We start from the raw sequence: 20,173 nt of genomic DNA on the forward strand, positions 1-20,173 counted from the left end.
ATTATAGCCCTTTACAAATAGGGTAGTAACTTATCCAACAACCAATTTATGCGAGACACCTGGTGCTCTAATATATACCCCTAAAGAGCTCCTTATGTTTCACAGCACAGTGTCTTACAGTATCCTGCTTTATAACCATTCATTTATTCAGGAAAGCAATGAGCACCTATTACGTATTAAACCCTACTCTAGGCACTGGGGTTCAACAGCGGAAAAGACAGGGACAACATTATAGTCTACACAAAAAGACAGACATTATTTGAACAAGGCATTACAATAAAACATGACGAGCTTATTGATAGCACACGAGTGGCTCTCTACTCAGAAATCAAGAAGACCTTCCCTGAGTGGGTGATGCTCTGATTCATAGAGTAGGGAGGAGCAAGGGAAAGGGATTTGGGCTTCCCAGGGAGATGGTTCTGCAAGAATAAAGGCAGGAAAGGAAGAGAAGTTATAGTATGTTTAAGGAACTGAAAGGAGCTCAGGAATGCTGGCACTTGGAGTCAGGACCTGAAGCTAGGGAGGAGGCAGACCTTGGAACACCTCAAAAGCCACATATGCTAAGTAAGGCAAAAGAGACTAATCGGGGGGTGGTAAGTAAGAGAGTTACACAACCAGATGCACATGTTAAAAAAACTGTTCTTGTACCTTGCACAATACACTAAGCTAGTGTATACAGATTCAAACAATACTTGGCACACAGCTCCCTGCCATAATAAGAGAGCACTGAGAACAACTTTTTAAAATCCATTAAAATTATTTAAATGAACTTCCAATAATAGCACCCTTTACTGATGTCTGAATATAATCTTGTTATTGCCCCTTGCTTTTTCTCTCGTCGCACTCAATTTAATAGCGTGCATGAATCAGAAACACTGACAGATGCATGCATGCCTTTTAATATCCCACAAGGCACATGGAACTCTGCACACACTCACTGTGGGCCTTTTGGAGGTGGCAGACAGATAAAAAGGGCTAGGGAAAGGGACATGTGAGATCCCTGGGTGGGGGTGAGGCGATCCAAGGTCAGGCATTTGCAAGGTGAAAGGCATATGTGCAGGTTGAATCTAATGGATGCACGGTGTACCCATTATTATTATTTCTAATGCAGTCTAAGGGAACCAAGGGCAGTGCCTGCCTCTGCTTACAGCCCATGGCAGAACATCTTCAAGTATTTGGTCCAGTCAACCGTAACTGAAAGTCATTGCTAAACCCACATGAGGAACTCAAGACATTGGCTGTTTGAAAACAAAATCAAAGGCAGAACAGTTGAAGAATCTTGGTGATATTTACTAATTATTATCACTTCTTTGTATTGCCAATTATAATAACAGCTTCTTTTTCCTAAGCACCTTTTATGAGCCAGACAATGGACTGGGCTTTTTATATTCGTAATTGCTTTGTGGTGATAGTCAAAATATCTAATCAAGGAGAATGGACTCTGACTGTAAATCACCAATATTAATGGGTAGTGGCTAAATATCAGCCTGACTTTAGGCAATCACCAAAAGTTACAGACCAGCAGCCCACAGGCCAAATATGGCTCAAGGCTGTGTTTTATTTGGTCTGCACTACATGTTTAATTTTTCTTGCCAATATATATTTTTAAAAGGGTGAGATTTCATACAAAAATCCAGATATCCGGCTTCTCATGACAACCCTGAAGATGGAGCAATGCTAAACCTGCATCTTGGTAGGGCACACAGCTGGTGATGGATACCGCTGAGCCTTTCAGATAGCTCACCTGCTCTCCAGTTTGCCTCTGTCCCCACCACTTACTCTTCTATCTCATACGATCCTCTTCCCTCATATTACCTTCCTCATCTCTGTAGGCATCTGAATCTGTGACCAATTCCCAAAACCCATTGCTCTATTGCTCTGAGTTTCCCATTAAAGGGATTATTCTTGCTATGCAGCCCTCGTATCTGCCTGGATTAAACTCCTGGGCACTGAGTCTCAGTGTGCATCAAAATCACCTGTAAGGCTTGTTAAACCACTCATCATCGGGTTCCACCCCCAGAGTTCCCAATTCACAAAGTCTTCGGTGGGATCTGAAAATCTCATTCCTATTAAAATCCCCAGGTGATTGATGGTGGGTCCAGGGACCACCCGTTTGAGAACCATTTTTCTATAGCTATAGAATGAACTCCAAATGCCTATTTGGTCTCAATGCTTCTGGCAATAGAGGAATCTGCATCTTTTCTTTAAACAAGTGAGGAGGGGGAGACCATGTTTTGAGACCTCATAAATAGCCCCCCCCCCAAAAAAAGTCATGCTCTACCTCTAAAGGATGAACCCAAGCTTCTCTTCCATACTGTCTTTTGAAAATTCTCCAAATGGTTCATTAAAAGTGGTGATATTGCCTATGGCATGCATGGTCTTTCCCCAATCTCAAATGTACATACAGACACCATCCAATGGACTAGAATTAGCAGGATTTGACACTGTTTCGTCCTTAAAACCCTGCTCCCAAGACTTCAATCAATGCATGATGCAGCTAACAAAATGGCCACCATTTTGTGCTCCCCTTGTACCAGGCACACATGAAGTGCTTTATGCATTATAATGAACCCTTTTTTTGCACAGGTAGGCAGAGGGAATCAAATCCAGGTCTACAGCATGGCAGGCATGAGAACTCTGCCTGTTGAGCCACTGTGGCCTGCCCTATAATGAACTTTCGATGTAGAAACTATTATCCCTGTTTTACAGATGAGGAAATAGAGGCACAGAGAGGAGAACTGGTTTGTCCAAGTTCGTCAGCTCTAAAATGATCAAGAGAATCCCACCGTATTTGCGAGAGTCAGACACCGTCTGGAATACTATGCTTAATCCTGTATCTGTATCTTTAGATGGACTACCTGGAGGGCAAAAGGCACTTGAGAGGGATGTCACACTGCGCAAGGCTGCAGGACAGTTTAGCTTGGAGATCACAGAACCCTGGAGTGCAGGATCAGCATCTGCAAATGTCTGAAGGATGCACTATAGAAACAGAGGCTCTGGGGGATAGAGCAGGACATAGAGAATGGCGGTTCTGGAAGCCTGATTTAATATGAGTATATAGATTTACAACAATTAGAAGGTAAAACTGGTTGCCTCTATATGATCTGGCTTCCTGACACGAGGAAGTGTCCAGAAAGACATAGGATTCATCAGGGATGCTGTAGATCTGTGATTCGAACCATCTGGGATGGAGAGGAAAGTACAGCACTGAGGACACATAAAAATCACCTGGGAGGCTTTTTTTTAAAGCCTGTTGCCCCTGGGCATTCTGATATGCCTCCAGTGGAGTCTGCCTCTCCTAGGTTTGAATCTTCCTTTCATCACACACTGGCTGAGTGACCGTGGACAGACTGAGCCCCCATTCCCTCTTGATAACATGGAATAATAGCACTTGCATTATTAAGTTGTTCTGAGGATTTAATTAGATGCTACATATGAAGTGCTTAGCATGGTGCCTGCCACATAATAAGTGCTCAAGAAATTAATAATAATAATAACATCAAAATAACCAATCATTACCATCGTCATTTTCTCCATCTTCATCATCCAAGACACTCAGAATGCTGGGTTTTTATGACAGTGTTTATGTTCACTTTTTGACCTCTGTCAGTATTTTTGCAACTCATAATAAAGACACCGTTCTCTGCTCTACTTAATCTGACAAAGAAATATCCACTGAGCAGAATCACAGTTCTGATTAATTCAGGTACAAATTCTGCCTCCCTGATGCTAACAAGTATTCCCTGCTGAGTCTTTGGGGATGAGAAACCCTCCCCATGAATACATGGCTATGGGGAATGTGGGACTTTTATTCTTACACTGTAAAAATGATCTCCAGGTCACATCTATACCTAAAGCTTCCAAAAGGGTCTAAGGTCAGGAAGTGCTTCTGCTTCTGCTTCGTTCTGTTTCATCTTGGGTAGGAGCTGGTTGGTGAATGGCTGTCTAACTCACTGACTCAGACCTAGTGTATGTTTCAGAATTAAATTTAAATACTGTTGAGATAAACAACATGACCTTTTCAATGTCAGTATGAAGAGAAAATGACACAGTTGAACCAAGGAAAGAACGAAGGCAAAATTAGATTCTTTATCACAGTCTGAAAATGGATCTGAACTCTGGTCACCAAAAGAATGGTTCCCCCAAATTTATCAGCTAAGACAATTACAATGATTGAATTGATAAAAACTCAGTATCAATTGTATTTCCTGTATGTACAAAGGCAGGGCTGTGTGAATGGAAATTACCATTTTTTTTAAACCTAGTGGCTCTGTGCAAAAATGTGAGCACATGCTGGTCTGTGGAGTAGATGCAGCAATCTCTACTCCTCAGAGAACATTCTGAGCACACCCAGCAGGAGAGCAGAAGAATGTGTTGTGTGTGTAACCTGACAGTCAGATAGAACAGTCTACTTACAGCTTTTGGCTTATACGGGGGCTGAATCTCTTTGCGTTCAAGTTTCTCCCAATCAATATACCGGAAAAATGCATGCTCTTTGATATCACGCTCCCCTTCAGGTCCACAACCCAGACGTTTGCCAGGGTGTTTGGTCATTAGCTTTAAGACAAAGAGAAACGTTGCATTTAATGGATTTCAGAAGAGGTAATGTGAAGCACTCAGAAACTGTTATTCTAATCAATTACAAAAGAAAGCACAGTGAAGAGTTTCAATTAATTTTTCTTTTTTGCTTTGATCCCAACAATAATTTCCTAGCTGGGTCTCTGTAATAGGAAGACCCCATAACAGTGCCTCCTGCTACTGTTCCGAGAGCAAGACCTTTCCTGGTTAGTCAAACCTAAGTCTCAATGTGTCCCCAAACTTCAAGTTAGAAATGCCACATGATACATTTTGGTTCAAGAGTTTTATGCAATTATTGGTGCATTTAATGAGAACAGTTTCAATATTTACAAATTCCCCTCCCCTCATGGGAAAACTGGAGTTTGATCATTTCCAATCAAGGCAAAGGCCACTTTCATTCAGATACTATTTGCATTTCTCAGTAAAGAATTTGTGAGAATGACAAAACAGAAGAAAAAATATTAGTCAAATGGACCCACGTTTCAAGTAATTACTTTCAGAAAGCTCATTAAATAGTCAAAACCTAGCCCAGCTCATTTTCCTTGTAGCACACATTATACTCAACTCTGCAGAGGTTTCTTTGGTGCTCCATTTAAATTACTTAATTATCAAAAGCCTCCATCTTTGGGTCCCTGAGCCGGCGCTAAATAATAAGATGAATAGGTGCTCTGAGATGAAACCAGACAGGCTTCCTCTTGCAAATGAATCCAAAGCAGCAGGAAAATATCTCTGATCTCAAGATTGCAGTAAATGCACAGAGTAGAGACAGAAGAATTGATGATTTAAAATCCAAACAAACAAACAAATGACCTACAGGAGAAAGCAAAAGTGTTTGGAACATAGAAGTCCAGGAAGCTTCCCAGAGCTTTCTGCCCAGGACTTGCCAAGTGCGGGGAAATGATGAACCCAGAATTCACACCTACTCTGTTTAGACATTCAGCTTGGCCGGATTTCTGCTGTGGTCACGAATTATCTTGTTACTATCTCTCAGTACACACACACACACACACACAAACAAACAAAGGCCAACATACTTTCCACTTCCACTTATGTCTGATCTTTCTAGAGAAAAGATAATTAGGCACTTACGCTCTAAGATACTACTTCTTTATTTGCATGCACATTCTTACCCGATTCTCACTATAACCCACTGAGGTGTTATATTATGTTTCTCATTTGAATGACAAGGCCACTAACACTCAGAGAGGTGAACAACAAACAGGAGCCCCAGAGACAGTAAGTGGGAGAGGGATTGAATCCCACCTCTGCTTAATTCCAAAACTTGTGCTTTTAAGAGAAATGGGAGAGCTTTGGCACCTGACTTGGTCTGAAAAGGTTTATGGAGTACAAGCAGATTGAGCCAAGCCTTGAAATTTGTACAGAATCAGGATAGGAGGAAAAAAAGGGCTATGAGGTCTTGGTTTGCCATCATAATATCAATGATGGCTTCAGGGTATTGAGCTCGTGCTAAAAGCTTCCCAGCCATCACTCAGATACTGCCTCTTTGAACATCACAACGATGCTTTGAGGCCTCAGCAACTTTTAGCCCCATTTTCCAAATAAAATAACTGGGTCCAGAGAAGTAAGTACACAGCTTAGTAGCAGAGCCATACTTTGGATATATGCTTGGTCCAGAACTGTTGCAGCTCTCTTCTATATGGTCTCTGCATGTTTTCACCATAACATGTGGCACATATGGAGTTTCCATCTGCTTTAAGCTTGTTCAAAGTGGGAGTGGGGATCTGAGCAAATTATACTAAATTTTTTTTTTATGGTAGAAAATAAGGATTTTAATGGATGGACATAAATAGAACACTATTTCAACTGGAAAGAGGACTCTTTTTGATTTCCATCTAAGCAGGAGGATGCCCTGTAAAGAAAAGCCACTGAAGAAACATCAAGCACTAATGTAGAGTCTGCCCAGTTCCAGCACTCTGCTGTATTGTGCCTGAAGCAATATGGACAGCGGGGATTTAATCACTGTTCCAATCACTGATCACTTCCCAGATGCACCACAGGATGGGGGGGAGGGGCTGCTGTTCAGGAGGACACATTTGGTTGTTGGCTTAAGCATCACCCCTTCTCGTGAGCATCAACCTTGAAGAAAGAGTCTACACTGGACTCATCTCGCTCAACTCAGAAAGCTCCCCAAACCCAATGGTAAGAAAGTCATCCTAGTTAATCTCAAAGGTTACGGGTCTTAATTTAATAGAAATTTGCTCTACCAGGGAAACTGCTAATTGGAGCTGAAGCTTAATGCAGCTGAACTGGAAAATTCTCTTTCCTCCATGACCCACTTAGAACCCCCAGCTGTCCAGGCAGGGCAGAGTAGTGAAGGGGAGGAAAATGAGGGTGTAGTGTGTTGAACACCTACTGTGCACCAGCACTGTGCAAGGAGCTTTCTCTTATGTTACCTCATTTGACGTTCTCAAAAACTGTTAAATAAGGAGCATTATTCCATTTTTAGACACAAAGAAACAGAAGCAGATGCAAAGGAAGCCAGGTAGACCAATGCACCCAGGAAGTGGCAAGGTCAAGTTTTGCAAAGCATCTCTCAGTCTCCGAAGTCCCTCACTTTAAAATTTCCTAACCCAGAGGATATAAACTCAAAGGCCAAGAGAGGCCTAGCATGAGTTGTAATAATATTAATAACCCAACAGCTTTTCGAGCAGAGTGCCAGGCCCTATACTAAGTTCTTTACATGCATTAATTCATTTAATCATTAAAGGACCCTATGAGTTGGTGCTATTATTAACCCCAATCTACAGATGAGGTTGAACAATTTCCCCATGGTCACAGGGCTAATAGCACCAGGACCAGGATTTGAACCCAAATGGAATTGGGTTAGACATGTCCCATCTAAAGGGGACAATAACTTCCATTCCTGCTACTGTCACTTTGCAGGAATGAAAGACTGGCATGGCAAGATACGATTTTTCAAGAGAATCTGGAAAGCTGAATGTTTATAGGAAAGCTCCTGATCTTTAAAAGTTGGTGATCAGCAAGCAAATTAAAAGTTCGGTGTATGACCTCTCCCCACCCCATCCCTCAATAAAATGTCTACAGAGGTTTGCACTGACCTTAGTCTGTGCCCAATTTCTTCTATAGGCCTTATTTAAGCTCCTAATGACGCTCTGGGACTCCACACTCCATTCCACATTTTCCCTCTCCCTGCCTCAGCCTCAAAGAAAATACTTTCAACTAATTCACTCTAAGATGTTAGGGATGGAGACTAACTTAGCATGTGGTTTCCCCAGGGATATTTGCATCTTAGCCTGTGTAGCTGAAACGCAAAGTTGAGGTGATCCACTGTGAGTGGAAATTTAGGCAGTGTAGTAAGGTGCTTTAGAGTGGGAGGGTGGCCCAGCCTGAGGCTGGCCTGCCTGAGTTTTCCAGCTTTCCATCACCAAAGCTCATATGGCAGCTGACGGGTCAGGTAGAACTGGGCTCTTTGTGGGTAGTAGCAGCGATGGGAAATCTGCAAACAGCGCAGGGATCTAGGACAGCAGTGCTGGTTTACTCAGACACACAGGTGGGAATCCACCATTAAGGCATGGCCGTGTTCTAACCTTGAGAACTCTCCAGTGCCACTGATCGGTAGCTGTGATAATGCTTTATAAAGGCATCGTCCCTGGACCAAATTCTTCAGGGGTTCCAAAGCACTGTTTTCACACATTCATAGAATCTTAAGAATCTCCATGTCACTATATAATCTTTATAAACTGTAGGAGAGTTATCACATTTGGAGGGCATCTTAAAAAGCAATGATTTTCAAGCCACGTGGGAAATTTCTCAAAATACAGATGCCCAGACTTTATCTCTGGGGTAAAGGCTGAGATATGTGCATTCTGACAAAGCACCCCAGGCCATCCTGATGGCACAAAAGGTGAGAACACTTATGTCCAGGGTCTCACACAGGTCACCAGGAGCATGTCCTCTCCTAATACAAGATGCATAACCAGAAATTCTTACCTCTAACACATGTCTTGCTTTCTTCATGGGTACAATCTGCATAATCTTTATGTACATAAAAGTACACACATTCAGCCATTTGCGTTGGAGGGGGGTTGAGGGTTTGAATGGGTGAACTTATCCAGAGAATACATTCAACTCAACATTGTCTGAAGTTTTCTTAGAATACAGGTTACACTCTCTTGGTGTTAGCTAAACACATAAGCAGTCGAGTTGAGCAGGGTGGTCCAAGCTGTGCTGCAGAACCCTCGAGCCGCTTCCCTCAGGCTCCAGCTCTTAGCAAAGTCTCTGCGCTCCCTGCCTCATTCACTCAGTAAGCATTCCCCTGAGCTGGGCTAGAGGCTGGCGCACAGCCAGCAGCAGGAGGCCTTTGCAGACAGGCCTCTACGGTGCTTTCATGCAAATTAGAATAAAGCTCTCTGTCCTCTGGGAGGTGGCAGCTCGGTGCAGGGCTTGCGGTTTGGCAGGTGGAGTGAGGGGTGGAGTTCAGGTTCCATTCACCCCCTGGCTGGGTGCCCTTGTTCAGGGCACCACCTGTACTGCTGTACATGATAGCCCAGGTCACACGCTTTAAGGGGCTTGCTTACTCACCCCTTTGCAGATGGCCACAGCTTCCTTGGACATGGACTTTGGATAAGCCACATTGTGTTCCATGATAGACTGGAAAAGTTCATCCTCATCCTCCCCTTCAAAGGGTGCCTGGGGGACACAGGAGGGGGGACAAGAAGGATTCCTGCTTAAATTGCCCCAAATCAGCAGCCCCCACCCCCAAGACCACAATCAGACCATACTCCCAGGCTTCCAGGGAGAGGACAAGGAGAAATGGCCAACAGGCTAGTGAAACCTCAAGGCAATGGAAGTCACAGAAGTTCAGCCTGTGAGCCGATTAGCAAGCCTACACTTTTTACTAAAGAAACCATGTGAATGGTGGGGGAGGAGGGGGAGGACTTTTCTTACAAATCACTTAAAATTCAATTACCTGCCCAGCCAACATTTCATACAGCAGGACTCCAAAGGCCCACCAGTCCACGGACTTCCCATAGGGCTGATAAGCAATTATCTAGAAAAACAGAAGGCATTCCATCAGGGAGGTGTGTAGGTTCGCACTGCAGCCAGAAACGGAATGCACTCGACTACAGTGAGGGTGGGGTGCTGGTGCCCGCTGGGGGAGGGCTCCGCCGTTGTCAGCTGTCTACCATAAATGATTACAGCAGCTGCCACAGTCCCCGCTGCAGGCCAGCACCTAAGAGAGCCAACAGGGAGCCTGCTGCCCACCTGAACTAGATCCTTACTTTAGCCAATCAGGGAAAGACAGACATCCTTTACAGAGGCCTCTGCAGCAGGGACAAACCTCTGTGGGAGTCACATTGCCTTTACAAGGCAATTGGTAAGTGCATCGTGTTTTTTTTTTTTTTATTTCGGCACAGTGGATATGGTATTTTTAGGAAGAGAAACTGTCTTCTCATAACAGTAATATTTATATTACCATTTTACTATATAGTTTTTAAATTTAGATAATCTAAGAAAATAAAGTGAAAGTCGCTCATAATCCTTTATCAAGAGAAAATTTATCACTAATATTTGGTATATTTCCTTCCAGACTCTTTTCTCTGACTTCATATTAAACTCTGTGTGTGTTTTACATAAACCCTTTGTTAACAGGGACCTCTACCAAAGTGTTTTCTTCACATAAAAGCTCCAGGCTATTATTTGTACACAGACACATTCAGTTTTTACCTCTGCATTGCATTCCATCGAATGGAGAAACCAAAATCTATTGTCAATTCCCAATTGACTAGTTTTCTTCTGATGCTATAACAGATATCCTTATAATTAGATATTTGGACATCTGTCCAATTATTTCCTTAAGATAAATTCCTAGAAGCAGGATTGATGGATCAAATGGGTTTTAACATTTTTAACATATACTGCCAAATTGCCAGAGCATGACGATGTCTAGAATGGCTGCATGACCATCCATCTTTCAGAACACAGGAATTTAAAATTAACTGCATCAAAGAGGTTAAGAGTTGATTTAGCAAAGATTATGGGCTGAGATTTGGGGGCCAGTCTAGACTTTGAATCCTAGCTCTGCTATTTACTAGCCTGTGATGGTTAATTTCATGTGTCAACTTGGCTAGGTTATGGTGTCCAGTTGTTTGGCCAAGCAAGCACTGGCCTGATTGTAACTATGAGAGTATTTCATTATGGATTAGCATCTATGGTGAGCTAACTGCATCTACAGCTGGTCACATCTACAATCAACAAAGGAGATTGCCCTCAGCAGAGGTCCTAATGCAGAACTGAAGATTTCAGCAGTCAAAAGAAGAATTTCTGCCTCTTCTTCAGTTAGCCCGTTACTCCTTGGGAATACAACTTCACCTTTATTGGAATATCCAGCTTGCAGCCTGCCCTGCAGAGTTCTGATGTGCCAATTCCTGCAGTCATGTGAACCAATTTTTATAATAAATATATTTTATTTAAACATATTTATATATATTTATTTAAATGTACTATATATACATATTCTGTCATTTCTGTTTCTCTGTGGACCCCTGACTGATACACCACCCGTGTGACCTTGGGGAGTTACTTAACATCTTTAAGTTTCAGTTTTCTTCTCTACAAAATGAAGTTAAAGATAACATCTATTTTTTAGGGTTTTGTGCAGCTGTATGAGATAACTACATGCCTTTCACGTTTTATGCCCTCAAAACGTAAGCTATTACCAGAATGTTCTCCAATTCAGTTATTGCTTGCTTTATACAATAGAGGCTTCTCAAGAAACCTGGCTCTTTACTGAACTCCATCACTCCACCTCAGCTTCCACTCTAAAATCAGAAATATACACTGAGGAGAATTAACTAAACGAGACCAAAGAGAAAGCTTTCTGTGAGAACACTTCTCATTGAAAGTGTTTTCACACTTTTGAAGTACTTCACGTCTTATTTGGACCTTATGACAACCCAACAAGCTAATCCTTTTACAAAGGAAAATAGAACCCAAGGAGGTGAAAGAAGTTGCCAGAGGTGAGGTGGTTAGTTAAGGGAAAAGCTGGGATGAACTCCTGACCTGCAGCTCACTCCTCTCATCAGCAGGCTCCAGGAGGACGTGATTTCACCTAACAGAACTCAAGCCCTCTCAATACTTACCTGCAACGCAATCAACTGGAAACTTATTCTTTTACTGTAATATATATATAACTAAAACTTGCTATGTTGGCCATTTTTAAGTATACAATTCAGTAACGTTAATTACATTCACAATATTGGGCAACCATCACTACTACCTAATTTCCAAAATTTCTCATCACCTCAAACAAACTCTGTACCCATTAAACATAACGCCTCATACACCGCCCCTCCCAGCTGCTGGTAATCTCTAATCTACATTCTTTTTTTTTTTTTTAACACGGGCAGGCACCGGAAATCGAACCCAGGTCGTCTTTGGCATGGCAGTCGAGAACTCTGCCCTCTAATCTACTTTTTGTCTCTATGAAATTTGACTATTCTAGATATTTCATATAATTCTTAAAATATTTGTCCCTTTGTGTCTGGCTTATTTCACTTAGAATCTTTTCAAAGTTCATCCCTTTGTAGCATTCATCAATAATCCATTCCTTTTTACGGGCAAGTAATTTTCCATTGTATGGGCACACCACATTTTGCTAATCTGTTCATCCATTAAAGGACACTTGAGTAGTTTCCACCCTTTAGCTCTTGTGATTAAGGCTGCTATGAATATTGGCATACAAGTATCTGAGTTTCTATTTTCAATTCTTTTGGGTATACACCTAGCAGTAGGATTGCTGGATCATATGGTAGTTCTGTGTTCAACTTTTTGAGAAATCTCCAAACTATTTTCTACAGCAACTGCACCATTTTACAACTGGGATTTTTGAAAACCACAGACATTGGACCCCACTATGCAGAGATTCTGATTAGACTGACTTGAGGTTGGACCTGGGCATCCTACATTTAAAAGCTCCTTAGGTGATTCTAAAGTGCAATGCGAGTCGAGGACCAGAGATCATGGAGCTCTGGCACAACAAGGAATTGTGTTTTAGATTGTGTCTGATAATCTAATTAATGAAATATTAATAGACCAAAGTGTGACACTTAGGAAAAACTCCTTTGGGCCCTAATAAAGGATTAATTTCTAAAGGACAACTTTTTAATTACTCCAATACTACACAAATACATTTACCTTGTAAAACTTTAATTAGTTCAGATTGAGCTAAATTTTCCTTTATCATGCCCTCATCCTCAGAGGTAACCAACATTATGAAGTCATCTTTAATCTTCCAGATTTCTATGCTTTTATGTCCATATTTGCATACTCATATAAAACACATAGCAGTACTGTATATATTGTGGTTGTTTACTGTAAGTGGTATCAAATTTTATTTATTAATTAATACCTTTATTTTTATGCTCTCACAATTTGTGTTTAAGGCCTTTCCATATCTACATATATCTCCAACTTCTGAATTCATGTCTAATAGTATTTCATGTTATAAATAAATCTTAGCCTATTGCCCATTCTCCATTAATGGACATTTCATTTCAAGTGGGTATATACAGATTTAACCTGATCTTTATAAGGGCTGCATCATATTTCCTAATATGGATGCAGCTTATTTTGGCTAGTTTTCCTCTACAGATAGCCACTGAGCAGCCTCCTATTGTTCACTATTTTAAAATAGTACTGCAATTTAAGGACTCTCCGATGCATGTAAATGTTCATAAAATAGAATCCTAGAAGAACTGATTTGGCAAAAGAGTGTGCAGGTTTTAAATTTTGTGCCGAATTATTTAATTCCATGGGAGCTCCCATCACCGTTGTTAAAAAATCAAGTCACCGACAATCAAGAAAAGAGGAATTCTAAAATGTTCATTTCTACAACCATGTACCATACCCTCAATTCCTTCACTAAAATCTCCAGTGACAGATTGTAGAACACCACCTTTCCAAGCACCAAGTCAGAAAACTAAAGAATGCTATCATCTGGCACAAATTATTGAGCCATGACATGCTGGGAAAATCCATTCCACACCTGACCATTTCCTTCGGGAAGGAAGGGGAACACTATAATTAAACATTTACCCTTCCATTCATATCTTGATCACTAACAGAGAAAAACTCTGAGACAGTTCACAGGTCTATGTTATTCCAGGGAATTCCCCCCACCCTCACCCAGCCCTTCTTTCTTTCTCTTTCCTCTCTTCCCTCCCCCCTGCCCCACTCTCTCAATAAACATTTCAGTGTCATAATTAGGAGCTATCATATGGCCATGAGCCATAGCAGCTTGACAAAGAATTTTTACTGATGTGTGGTAGATGGTTCTTTTGAGTTTTATTTAAATTTTCTCCCAAACCTTGAGGTATTTTGGGCTTGAGCTTCTGGATGTGTGCTAAGTTAATTTGCATGTGTGATCTCAAAGGAATGAGTTTAGAGTATAGGATAAGGACCAGCCTGAGGGTTGCTTGCCAGGTACCATCCTCTCCCCTTCCCAGCTCTAACACAGCCATCTAGGGAGCAGGGAAGATATCAATGCAACACGGCTGTGCACCAGGGATGCCATCAGCTCTCACCTCAGGGGCAATGTAGTCTGGAGTGCCACAGAACGTCTTGGTTGTCACTCCATCCCAGATGTTCTCTTTACACATGCCAAAGTCAGCAATCTTGATGTGCCCTTCAGAGTCTAGCATCACGTTGTCAAGTTTTAAGTCACTGCATCAGACATAAGAATTAGGGGTTAATTAAATAGCATTTACAAGTCAACCAACTGCCACTCATTTTGTACAGAATGTTATGGTGGTGTGGGGGCACAAAATTGAGTATAAAACAGCCTTTGCCCTCCAGTAGTTTATAATGTGGCAAGGAGATAAAAGAGAGCCCACAAATTTCTATCTTGTTTTTTTTTTTTCTAATAGATTCACCTATGCAGTACCTCAAGAGGACCCAATGAGGTAGCAGTTCTGAGAAAAGAGAGAGCCACAGAAAATTAAACAAAGGACAGCATGTCCATAGAAACTTTGGGTATCTAAGAGAATACAAAGAGTTGATCTTTGAAAATTAAGGCCCCCTGAAGTATGACAGGGGTATATATTTTTTCAAAAATAATTTTTTTCTGAGTATCACAGATGATCTCAGAGAATAAGAGACGGAGAGAGTCTTATTTAGCTCTAAGTACTCCACGTTCCCATAGGCCAGTTACTCAGAATGTGATCCACTAATTCCCCTTTATTTTTTCAAAAAAAAAAATGGTTGTTTCATTACCTACTATGTGATATGCCAACAGCTAGGTATATAGCTATGAATAAAATAAATAAGCATCTTGCTCTTTTTAAAATAAAAAATCTAGTGTAGGCAAAAAAGACAATCAGCAGGTATTCAAACCTAGAAGCAAGACTGTGGTAGGCTGAATTACATAATCTTAATCCCATTCCTAAGGGTGTGAACCCATTGTAAATAGGATCTTTTAACAATGCTATCTGTAGTCAAAGTGGGACTGACAGACTCAAGATCGGCTTTATTCTGGATTACTGGAGTCCTTCGTATGCAAAAGAAATTCAGACACAGAGAAAGCCACTGGGGAGAAGAGGAAGCAGGAAGTCAGTAGAAATGTGGAAGAGAAAAAAGAGGACATCTCATTGTCATGGGAAAGCCAAGGAACCAAGGATGGCCAGCAGCCAGAAGGTCATGGACCCCAGGAGGTGAGCAAGCCTTCTAGCCTCTGAAACCACGAGCCAATAAATTCCAGTTGTTAAACCAACCCATTGTGTAGTGGTGTTTGTCACAGTATCTGGGAAACTAAGACAACGATTATCATCAATTCTGATAAGAAGCAAGGAGAGAATGAAGAAGATAATGGGATCACCAGTAAGGGGGGGGGGAGGTCACTTTAAACAGGGTGTCAGGAAAAATCTCTCTAAGGAGATGATATTTAAATTAAAGGGTATGTGCTACATTCTCATTCTTTCATTTCCATCTGTGTTGGTCAGGAAAGTTCGGTATTTTGGAAAATGCTTATAGCCCCGTGTATCAGATCAATATAACACACTCCTCTCTCCCTAAACACCTACTCCAATATCAACAATTGGTGTTTCAAGACCAGTGTGTTCTAGGGGGAGGGGGGTTGACCCATGGGTCAGACTTCCTTATCTCAATAGAAGATGGAGGAGTCCAGCTTTCTGAGATCTTCTGTTTAATTTAGATCTCTCCCTTAAATCATCTTGATTGGGTGATGAACATCTATGGTTTGTACCTATTCTAGCAACCTGTGATAAGAACATCTAACATTCCTTTGAAGAAGGATCCTTCCCCTACTCTCAAGCCATGTCATGTGGCTGGTGCTGATTCCAGCTCCTGGTTCCAGGTAGGGTCAAGTGATCCTGCAGGGGAAATACTCCATCCTGCCGGTCACAATGATTGGTTCAGAAATGGGCACGTGACCCAATGTGAGACAATCAAATCCATTAAGCATCAGCCCTGGCACTGATGATGCAGGTACCAGCAGGAAACAGATGAGTTCTTTCTACATTGGGATTGCTCAGGTAGTAGGATACAAGTCTAGAACTGCTAGAGGTCATCAGACGGAGAGAAGAAAGCTAGTACAGATAAAGAAGGTTAGAGGAAGTGATCCCACCTAACAACATTTCAGTCCTGGATCCATTCAGGACTAAAGTCAGATCTACCCATGGGCTTTTCTGTTATGTCTCTTTTATCTTGTTAGTTTGAACTGAGTTGCTGTCATCACTTTCAACTAAAAGACAATATAACTTTAAAACATATTTCTAGCATCGCCTATTTGTGCCTCTGAGGTCTCTTTATCCATAGGGAGACCCACTTGTTCCCATTGTTTACTGACAGCAACATGCCTCTATTTTAGGAGCTATGAATGGTGCTGCCCATATTAAGCCTTCTTGTTTATCTACAACCATAGCGGTTTCTGAATCCCTAAGAATGACACTTAGGAAACTTCCTAAGCAGCAACTTGCACCAACTTGCTTCAGAGTGTCTCCCCTAAACATACCAGGTCTCTGTGTGTGATTTGATTAACAGAGACCCCATGATACCCCTCAGCTTGACCACATGACAAGAAGCAGGGAGTTGGGGCAACAGGGGAATGCTCAAATCGTCAATGGTTATAGATAAGAAGCTTCAGGTGCCAAGAGCCAGCAGGTCTTGAGTCTGAAAGACACATCAGCTATATTCACTGTCACACAGTAGTTATGCTATTCCACTGCACTCTTTTGTTTGGTGTAGTAAACTCTCATTTCTGCTTCCAAAGGGGGCTAGGGTGTTTGATTTCATGTTCAGAAATCCATCAAGGGCAAAATCATACACATTTCAGAGTCAGTAATTGATAAATCAGACACCAAAGTTGGCAGGAAGGATATTTTTTCCTCTCCCCACCCAACGTTTCCAGGCATGGTCCTCATCAGGGCATAGACAGGGCAATCTAACATAACTCCTCATTCTCTTTAGGAAAAGCCCAATTAACTAGAGATCAAAATGAATGAGTGAGATGCATAACATTTTAAAAGACTTCACCATGACGGTGATCTCTATGATATTATAAAGTCATTCATCTTTTGTCATGTAACTTTTTTTTACAGTTTTCACTTGACTATCAATTTCAAGAACTCTGTGTCAATCAGAATACCTGATGACAAGCAACAAAACCAGCCATTTTAACTTGAATAAAAATTTATGAAAGGACATCACAGAATATGCATGAAGACTACACAACCAGATTCAATGGCCAATTGCCACAACGAGCTGCTTCAGTGAAACTGTCTCCATGGCTGCTGCTGAACACAGACATTGTCCCTTATTCCATGAAGACTTAATGCTGGACTCAGCATCTTGTTGCTAAGAACTGCTTCCACTCTTGCTTTTGGAAACTAGACGCAGCTGCTTACTGTGGCCATTCTTAATTCTACAATCCCCTATTTCCTTAGTGACTAGTTTCTGAGTCAACGTCTTCAGTGAACCTGGGTTACGTGCCTGACCTTGCTGTAGGAAAGCTGTGAAATTGTGCATAGGGCATTTTCAACCTTTATGGTAAGCGGGACTCTGTTTCTGGACACAAAAGAAAGGCTTAAAATAGTGGTAAATATCTTCCAAATAAGCACATTAATAGTGGGGAAAGAATCAGAGAAAGATTTTTGGTTAGGTGTGGTCTTAACACTGGAAAATCAAAGTCTTGTCCACTACTTTCGGATCGTGTAGTCTGGCTGACCAATGGTCTGGATCCATGGATTCTGGATCCCAATCCAGTTCCCTGCTAGGACTGGAAAGCCAGCCTTGAATCCCAAACTAGTAGAGTAGAACCCTAATTATTTCTTCTACTGAAACTGGATTTTCTTTCAACATACTTGCAGTCCCACATTTAATCTTCTTAACAACGCTAAAAGGTTAGTTCTACTCTAGTATAGACACATCCTGCATAGGAATTAGGTACTAATGTCAGCATATAAGGTGGAAATCATATAGAGGGAAAAACTACACATGGTCTCTGTTTCTTTAGTTAAGCACCAGATGAAGTCATTGGCTTGAATTTAGGTTCCATGTCATATGGAAGATAATGTCTACCTTTCAATACCGGAATTATATTCAGTACAAGATGCTCTCACTGTGAGAGTCAACAGGGGATCTGAAGGATTAGAGGAGTCACATGTCTCATCTCATTCTCACATAGTGACATATGTTCCTTGAGGGCAAGCCTAGGCAGAATGACTGCAGTATTGAAAATGTATATTATTGTTATTCTCTATTTTTCTACCCTCACTGGGATCTCCCGTGTGTCAGGCAAAGCTACCCTTCTTATTGACCTCCATCCCTCCATCCCTCCATCATCAGGAGTATATCTGAAATCTATACACTCAGGATAAGATCGTCCTTCCCCCACAAGATTTCATATCACTTTTCAGGGAGTGATAAAAAGTTGCAAGACTCTGCAGGCTTCTAGCAAGACTTCCACCTTCTATCCCTCCATCCCACCTGCACTGGTAGCCTCACCTCCACTATCTGCCTGGAGACACTAGGTATAATCTTTTTATACCCTGTTTTGGGTTGAATAGTGTCCTCCCCCAAATCATGTCCACCTGGAACCTCACAATGTGACTTTATTTGGAAATGGGGTCTTTACAGATATAATGGTTAAATTAAGATGATGTCATATTAGATTAGGGTAGGTCCTGTACTAGTTTCCCGGCTTAACCTAACACCATAAAATGGGTTCCTTCACAACAGGAATGTATTGGTTCATTATTTCAGAGGCTTGCTTCCTTCCAGGGTCGGTAATCTTTTGTCTGACTGGCAATCTTTGGGGTTCCTTGGCTTTTCCATCACATGGCAATGCTCCTGGCAGCATCTTCTTTCTCATCTCTTGTCGACATACAGCTTCTGGATGCTCCCCATGGCCTCTCTCTCTGTCCAATATCATTTCCTTGCGTGGATGGCAGCCATCTTAGATCAAGGCCCACCCTCGTTTGGTTTGGGCACATCTTATCTAGTAACACTGTCAAAGAGCTATTTACAAATGGGGTTCACACCCACAGGACCTGAGAGTGCCTTTTGTGGGGGACATGATGCAATCCCCAACAGGCCCCAAGTCCAACACGACTGGTATCCATACAGGAAAAACATAGGACATGCAAAGACACAGACACACAAGGAGTTAGGCCATGTGAAGACAAAAGTGGAGACTGGAGGGATACAGCTACAAGCCAAGAACACCAAGGAAGCTGGGAAGTACCAGAAGCTAGGAAGAGGCAAGGAAAGATTCTTCCTTAGAGCCTCCAGAAGGAGCACGACTCTGCTGACACCTTGATTTCAGATTTCTAGACTCTATAACTATGAGAAACGATATTTCTGTTGTTTTTAGCCATCAGTTTGGGGTCATTTGTTCCAGCGGTCCTACAAAACTAAGTGCTGTGTTCATCAGTTCCAAAAAGAAGACCAGGACCCACAGGTTTCTGGTCTCCCAGCTCCTGACCAACATACTGTCTACAGGCTGAGCAGCGTGTACCACCATCCAGCACACGCCAGCCCTCTCCTAGGCTTAATTTGTCTCCATAGCATCTATCACTACTTGGAAGATTACATTTTTATGGTTTACTTACCTGTCCAGTTGGTAGAATGTAAGCTCCATGAGGGCAGGCTTTTTTGTCCATTTCCTTCACTGTTGTATCCCTACCACCTACAATAGTGCCTAGTACAAAGTAGGCTCTTAATAAATATTTGTCAAATGAGTGAGTGAAATATATTTTTATGGGTTTCCATAATCATTGAAAGAGCCCCTTGCTCACACCAAGCACTGTTTGGAAGTCCCATGCACCCACTGGTCTCTTTTGTATAACAAACCAGCCCAACCTGTACTGACTATGCCATTTACATCCATGCAGTATAAGGAGGACTGGACATTCTGGCCTCCTTGACAAACAGCAGCCCTGGGCTCAAGATTCTGCACAAAATAAAAAACTGTATGATTCATACAGCTATGATCATATACTTGCATCTCCAAAAACGAACAAATGCAAAATCCTGAACTTAAAACCCTGTCTTTCAGGGCAAGCTACAGAGAGATCCATTTCCAAGTTGTAGTTATAGA

At 41.7% G+C, this 20,173-nt stretch overlaps 1 protein-coding gene across 7 annotated transcripts in view; it reads right to left on the reverse strand.

Annotated features, from left to right (window-relative positions):
* PRKCB (protein kinase C beta) overlaps positions 1 to 20,173 on the reverse strand; it is a 388,768-nt gene that overhangs the window by 21,838 nt on the left and 346,757 nt on the right. For all 7 annotated transcript variants that reach the window (XM_077141522.1, XM_077141519.1, XM_077141520.1 and 4 more), the window contains 4 exons: positions 14,145 to 14,283; positions 9,530 to 9,610; positions 9,142 to 9,249; positions 4,417 to 4,557 (listed from right to left, as the gene is read on the reverse strand). In XM_077141522.1, the coding sequence (XP_076997637.1) occupies positions 4,417 to 4,557; positions 9,142 to 9,249; positions 9,530 to 9,610; positions 14,145 to 14,283 (469 nt within the window). The remainder of the gene's footprint in view (positions 1 to 4,416; positions 4,558 to 9,141; positions 9,250 to 9,529; positions 9,611 to 14,144; positions 14,284 to 20,173) is intronic.

This window comes from Tamandua tetradactyla, chromosome 23 (genome assembly GCF_023851605.1).
Source record: "Tamandua tetradactyla isolate mTamTet1 chromosome 23, mTamTet1.pri, whole genome shotgun sequence".
NCBI classification, from domain to species: domain Eukaryota; kingdom Metazoa; phylum Chordata; class Mammalia; order Pilosa; family Myrmecophagidae; genus Tamandua; species Tamandua tetradactyla.